General features: G+C 41.0%; 1 protein-coding gene across 1 annotated transcript; it reads left to right on the top strand.

The window, feature by feature from the left end:
• The first annotated feature begins 1,041 nt into the window (after window positions 1-1,041).
• On the top strand, window positions 1,042-6,348 carry SRSF3 (serine and arginine rich splicing factor 3). The gene is made up of 6 exons (XM_056844515.1): window positions 1,042-1,061; window positions 2,185-2,392; window positions 3,067-3,201; window positions 5,195-5,233; window positions 5,738-5,824; window positions 6,032-6,348. The coding sequence occupies exons 2-6, from the start codon at window positions 2,187-2,189 to the stop codon at window positions 6,057-6,059; spliced, it is 495 nt and encodes a 164-aa protein (XP_056700493.1). The 5' UTR covers window positions 1,042-1,061; window positions 2,185-2,186; the 3' UTR covers window positions 6,060-6,348.
• Window positions 6,349-6,731: the final 383 nt, after the last annotated feature.

Here is a 6,731-nt window from a genome sequence, read left to right as displayed (position 1 = left end):
CCTTAAACTTGGGCAGCTCTGTCGGCCCTTTCGCACAGCCCAAATAATGCACTTTCAATCCACTTTGAAGGTTGGTTTTGAAGGAAATGGAGTTTTTCTTAAGAACGATCCTTAGTCTGATTAAGGACTAAACAAAGTGAGTTTATTCAGAAATCACAAACTTGGTAACCGACTGAGAGACAGGCTTATTTCTAACTAGGGTCCATAACGAACAGGGCAACATGCGGCCTGTTGCTCCTCTCTTTCACTGCAACAAGGAAGAGGAGGGGTGCATTATAGGAACAAACAAGAGCACAGGAAGAGAAGGGAAAAGGATCACAACCTTTCTATGTATCCAACTCTCACACTTGCTGCCCCCGCTGATCTTCCTTTCTTTAATCAATCTTAGTGCACCAGACATTGCATTTCCAACAGGTTTAATTGTGTGAACTGGCACAATCCACTTGCAAACGATCGTTAAGGTGCACTGAAAATGGATTGAAAATGCATTATTTGGGCTGTGTGAAAGTGCCCTCAGTCGTTGGGAAGTGTTCCCCCCCCCCTTTCTTTCAACCTACATTCAGGCTAAAAACAGAAGACTCAAATGGGATAAGAGAGCAGAGGCTGCCGATTCCGACATAAATTCGAGCTCTTTCGCACCTCCATGAGAAACTCTCCGGCCTACCAAGCCTTCTTTTCCCTCCCGCCCGCGTTGCCATGGTGATCGTGACCCAGCCCACAGGGCAGTAACGTAAAAGAAAAGCGGCTCCTCGAGTCAGGGCGGCTGCGGGAGACGGCACGCCGCCCTGAAATGTCCATCACAGCGCATGCGAGTCGTCATTGGCGGACGCTCTGATGACGTTGCCAAGAGGGGCAGGACGTATATAAATCCACGGCGTGGGGTTGCCAGCCGCCATTTTGTGCAGTGCGAAGAAGCAGGAGTGGAAGAGGCGGCGAGTCTTGGCGGGAAAGCGAACGAGTTTATTCACGCGGGGCGGCTGAGAGGAGAGAAGGAGCGGCAGCAAAGTAGCTGCAGCAGCAGCAGCAGCAGTTTAGGGATATTTCTCCTAGCCCGGAAGCCGGTGAGAGACGGTGGGGTTGTTTCGGCCGCGCGGTTGCGACAGCGGACAAAGAGCCGCCGCCATTTTGTGTAGCCGGAATGGCGTCGCCGGGCCATTAGCGGTGTGGAATGGGCGAAGAGAGGTGGGATAGGAGCTGACGGGGCGTGGGGGGCGCTGTGGCTGCGTACCTAGAGTCACGGCGGATTGGGGGGTGGGGGGAGAACTGGGAGAAGGCATAACCGCCCGGCTCGGCGGGAAGTGGCTCGGGAAATGCGCCTCCTGCTCACAGTCATTAATTTTCCCGGAGGAAAAACGAATCCCAGTGTAGGCCGGCACCGACACACCCTAGAAATACCGAACCGCCCAGCGCCTTAAGGGGGCTTGGCGGTAAGCCAGCTTTGTGCGGTTGCAAGAGATATTTCTTGTGCTTGCGAAAAAAATAGACTGGCCGGAATTTGGGGGAAAGGTTCGACTCATCCCCTAAAAGGGCGCCCTCGTCTTTTCCAGCCAGCTCTTAAAGTGGCCTGGGCGCTATAATCGGTAGGACGTATTGTTCGATAAATTGGGCTTTTATAAGTTCTGCCCGTTGAGTACCAGCATTGTTGAGAGTGTCTTTTCCATATCTTTGAGAGTTGTTTTTTTCATAAATTCTTTTTTATTTTTTAATTAAGTCACAAACAGATTCAGTATTATCATCTTCAAAGTTTCATAAAATAAAACAATTTCAATCTAGTCAGCCTAATCAATATTGACTTTTCTTGACTTCCCCTCTCCCCTCCTCTATCAGTTTAATATCTATATAATCCCCTCTGTATTTTTTTTTCTAATTCATTATAATGCATGGTATCGTTTCCATAAACTACATATCATTCTATATGCTTTAATTATTGAATACTTCATCCTTTCTACTTTAATCGGTTGAATTAGATTAAATCATAACCTTTAACCTTTCCCATATTTAATTCACCTTTCCCATATTTAATTCATTTTCACAATATGTTATCCATGCCTCCCATTCTCTCATCTCTCTTTGAGAGTTGTAATGATTGAATGCGTGTAAGATCTTTTCCTGTGGTGCTATAGTAAGTAGTATTGGGTCCTGCTCATAAAGGGAATTGATCCACATCCCCCCCATGTCTTTCAGAGATGCATCGTGATTCATGTCCACTGGACTGCAAGGTATATGTAGGTAACCTTGGGAACAATGGCAACAAGACTGAGTTGGAACGTGCTTTTGGCTACTATGGACCACTGCGTAGTGTATGGGTTGCTCGGAATCCCCCTGGTTTTGCCTTTGTTGAATTTGAAGACCCACGTGATGCTGCTGATGCAGTGCGAGAGCTAGATGGGAGGTAAAGTGATGCATTTATTTCTGGGGTGGAAAAGGTAGTACTTGTGTGCTCTAGGCGATCAGTAACACTACAGCATATTTTACTTATGGTATTAATACTTGAGAAGCATGTGTTGAAAGTAGACTGGCTGAGAAAAACTTAGTCAGACTTCCTTATCTAAATGAATAGGTAATGTTAAATTAATAACATGGTTTACTTTTGTGAAGGCCTTATATTTCTTAAGGGGAAAAAAGCCCAAAGGATACAGAAGCTCTTAAGTGTTGCTAATCCTTTGCTTGTGTTTCTTACAAATGCTATTTAAGTATAGAGTGTTATCATTGTGTAGTCTTTCAAACTGCAATGCTGTTCAGGTTGGTATACAAGTTCTTACTGCATTTGAATGCACACTCATTGTAGAGGCTTATTAGCTTAAGAAATAGCTTGCATAAAAGTTTCAGATTTGTTGTAGCTTAGACAGTAAACAGAATGCTACATACCTGGCATGTTAATGTTATTACATACTTGTTTATGTAACTAAGCAGGAAATTAAAATACAGACTGCATTAAAATGTTTGCTGTTGACCAAAGCAAATAGTGGAAGCTGTGCAGGTTTAAATTCATTCATTTAGAAAAATCCTCAGGCAAAGGGTCTTAGTTCAGTTTGGCTACTATTGATGATGACCTTTACCCCCCAGAACACTTTGTGGATGTCGCGTCAGAGTGGAACTGTCTAATGGTGAAAAGCGTAGTCGGAACCGTGGTCCACCTCCTTCATGGGGTAGACGTCCTCGGGATGATTACCGTAGAAGAAGTCCTCCACCTCGCCGCAGGTACCTAAGATAATCACAGAACTTATATAGATCTTGACATTATTTATAATTTGGCATAGATTATTTGAAAAGCATATTGATTGTGAATATCAAATCATCAAATTGTAAATTGTGAAAGGTGTAGGGGAAGACAAATTAAGCATACACTGTCAAACACTGACTTTTGTCTTTAGGTATCTATGCCAGTTAATAGTGCCCTCTTACGTCGATTATCTTCTATCTTTCTGAAGTCTATCCATCCTCTAGTTATTTCCTTTTTCTTCCGAATACTCAAACTTAGGTTTTTTGCTTTTCTTTTTCCATTGTGATACAGCTTGGCATTTTCACTGAGATTTTTTCTATTTTAGCACAAGTATATGCCCAGCAGGCACTACTTAAGAATGCTTAAGTAATTAATAGTTACTTAGCTACATTTTTCACTAGTAAAATTGTTGAGGTATGACTCTGCTGTCATTTGAGTTCTACAGCACTAAATTTTTACTTGGTAATGCATTCTCTGGCCCAGGCAAGTAGGGTGCTAACTGTTCACTTCAGTACTTGGCTTCTACAAGAACTGATAATCACCTGCAACAGGCTAAGGAGGTCTGTACAAGATAAGGGTGAAACACACTAGGAGTATTTGTTAGCTGATAGATGGTTGTACTGATGGCTTGTTTTTCCTTTTTTTATGCTTTTTGGTCCATCTATTAATAAAAATGAACCCGTTACAGAGTCACCATCATGTCTCTTCTCACCACCCTCTGAGTCTGCATTAGCCAGTCAACTAGCCCTTTCAGCGTCATGTGACCAGCGCGCCCCATTCAGCTTGGCTGGTGTCGTTTCACATGACCCAGGCATGGCCAGTCGTCAGGTTGCACCGCCCTTTGGTTCCCGAGCATGCTGTTTTCTCTCAGCCTTCTCTCCAACCTTAACCAAATCGGCAGCAGCCACCTCGACCGCCCACACATTCCCGGCCAATCAGCTCAGCTGTTTATTTACCAAATGTCTTCACAACAACTGCAGCAGCAGCCTTCGGCTAACAAAAAAGCAGGAAAAATCCACAACACCCCCTTCGCCAACCAACTAAATACAACGCAACATCTGGCAAAACCTTTTCAGCAAATTCTTCTTGGCAGTCAGTCCGGCAGCCTCACCTCACCATTTCTAGCTTGTTGAAACCAAAAAACTAGTAAGTTTTTCCTGCTTATACAGTTTACTGCTGGTTAAAATAAGGAGTAAGCGGCTTATAAGTAATTATTTTTCTCAATCAAAGGCTGGCTGTGCATAATTTAGTGGTAACATACATATGTTGCTTGAATAAAACTTTTAAGGGTGTTAAGGAAACTTAATATAAGTAACTAAACTGCAGTATTATTTGCATGCGAGATGGCAAACTACACTTAATTGCTAACATTTATTCCTTCCTTGCAAAAATCTGCCAACTCCTTTCACCTTTAAATGGTTTTACTAACAGTTTCAGAACTTAAAACAATTACTTTTTGGGATGAACTGGGCAGACTAAGGTTCTATAGTCTGAACACACTATGGCATTTTAAAATTTACATTCACAAATATGCATTTAGCATTTAATGGCATTGCCACTAAAGTAATGTAGCATTTAATGGCATTGCCACTGCATTGGTCTTTCACTTGGTACCATGTGTCCTCGGTGGACTCTTACCTTGCATGGGTTCCAAAACAGTGGTTTATACCAATTTTAGAACTACTTGTGGGTCTTTGGATAGTGTTCTAGGCAGAGGATTTAGTTGAGATGGAAGTGCTGCATTGGACAGGTTTGCTTTGAGGTTTTTTTAGTTAAAGCAAACTCCTGGTTGGAAACATGCTGATCACGCTGAGTTTTGTTTTACTGCCTTAATCTTTCCATTTTGCTGGACGATGGGTGCCATTTATGACACATTCACTGGGCCCAACAGTGACTTGACAAGTTGGGAATTGCCTCGCCCCAGTAGTGCTGAATTGATGAAAAGACTCATTTTTCTTTTTCTGGTTATAGATCTCCACGAAGGAGAAGTTTCTCTCGTAGCCGCAGCAGGTAAATTGTTGGCATTGTTTATAGAATGGTGAAGGTTTGTCAGTGACTTTGAACGGATAGTGTGGTACAGAAAAAAATTCCTATGGGAAATAGTGATTATTTCTAAATGTTTGATTTTATTGTTGTCCAAAGGACAAAGTATAAAATTACATCGCTTACTTGCCACCATTCTTTCAGTGTTTCAACAAGATGTGTTTGCATTACACTGTGTTATACAGCACTTACTTATGCAGAAATGTCAGGTTATTGTAATGTGTAATCTCAGATCACTTTTGAAATAACAAAATATATCTAATAAAGCAGATATTTCCAAGCATGACAAGATATTTAATAAAATAGATATTTAAAAAAACTAAGAGCAATTTTTAAAATGTATCCAAGAGTTAAGAGGGTTTATGCAGTTAAAAACGGTTAAATATATTGTCACTGTATTGACTTATTTTCTGCCAGGGTTGCCAGAACGCATAAAAATTCCTCATGTAATACTGAATGTTCTTGTTACAGATCCCTTTCTAGAGATAGGAGGAGAGAGAGATCACTGTCGAGGGAAAGAAATCATAAGCCTTCCCGTTCGTTTTCCAGATCTCGTAGGTAAGAATGCTGTTTTGTTGAACTATACTAAGTAAAGTTTATTCATTAGAAGAATCTGGATCTATCTCTAGTACAATCATTATGATGTTCCAGAGGGAAATCTAACTTTATATTTAAGTCATGGGGGTTGACACAGTTTGGGTAGTAAAATATATTGGATGTAATTTGTCAAGCAATGCAATTTAATTTTTAATCTGTTCTATTTAGCCGCTCCAGGTCAAATGACAGGAAATAGGACTTGAGGAAGAGCAGTGTACAGGAAGTCGCATTAGATCTGAGGAAAGGAGTATGTACAGAACATTGTTTTCTTTAAGTCTTCATAAGCTTGGTGCATTTTTAAAATGTTTTAGCTGTCAATTTTTTTTCTTGTCTCTTGTAACAGGTGACAAATGTAACAGTTGTTGAATCTGTACATGGTTCTGAGCAGATGATATGAAGTGTAATAAACTTCACAATGTACCCTTACGAATAACTTGAATTTACAGTAATGTTAACGAATACCTTGCGTAACCTTACCAAATAAACCTGAAAAGCCATGCAGTGGCAAATGCTTCTCGTCTAAATTTTATTACACTATGAAGATTTGCTACAATCACAGATCCATTCAGGGTTGGCTCTTGAGACTTGGTCAGAGTAGTGATCAGAATAAAAACAATGGCCAGGAAAGGGAATATGAAAACCTTGTAGCTAAATGTTTTAAAAACTGTTTGTAAGTTAGTTTGTAGTAGCTCAAAGTTAGAACTACTTTGTTATGTAACGTACAGATTTAATTTTGTATTTTTGGAAATTGAACATTACTTAGATAACGAGCTGCCAGTTACTGAAGCAAATATTTGTATGCATAAGGGTACATTGTAGGTGATAACACTTTCTTATTGTGCAGAAGTTGTCATGATGCTCAACTCTT

Source organism: Euleptes europaea, chromosome 2 (assembly GCF_029931775.1).
Source record: "Euleptes europaea isolate rEulEur1 chromosome 2, rEulEur1.hap1, whole genome shotgun sequence".
Taxonomy (NCBI): domain Eukaryota; kingdom Metazoa; phylum Chordata; class Lepidosauria; order Squamata; family Sphaerodactylidae; genus Euleptes; species Euleptes europaea.
The sequence above is the reverse complement of the archived record's forward strand: the minus strand, read 5'-3'. Positions and strand labels throughout refer to the sequence as shown.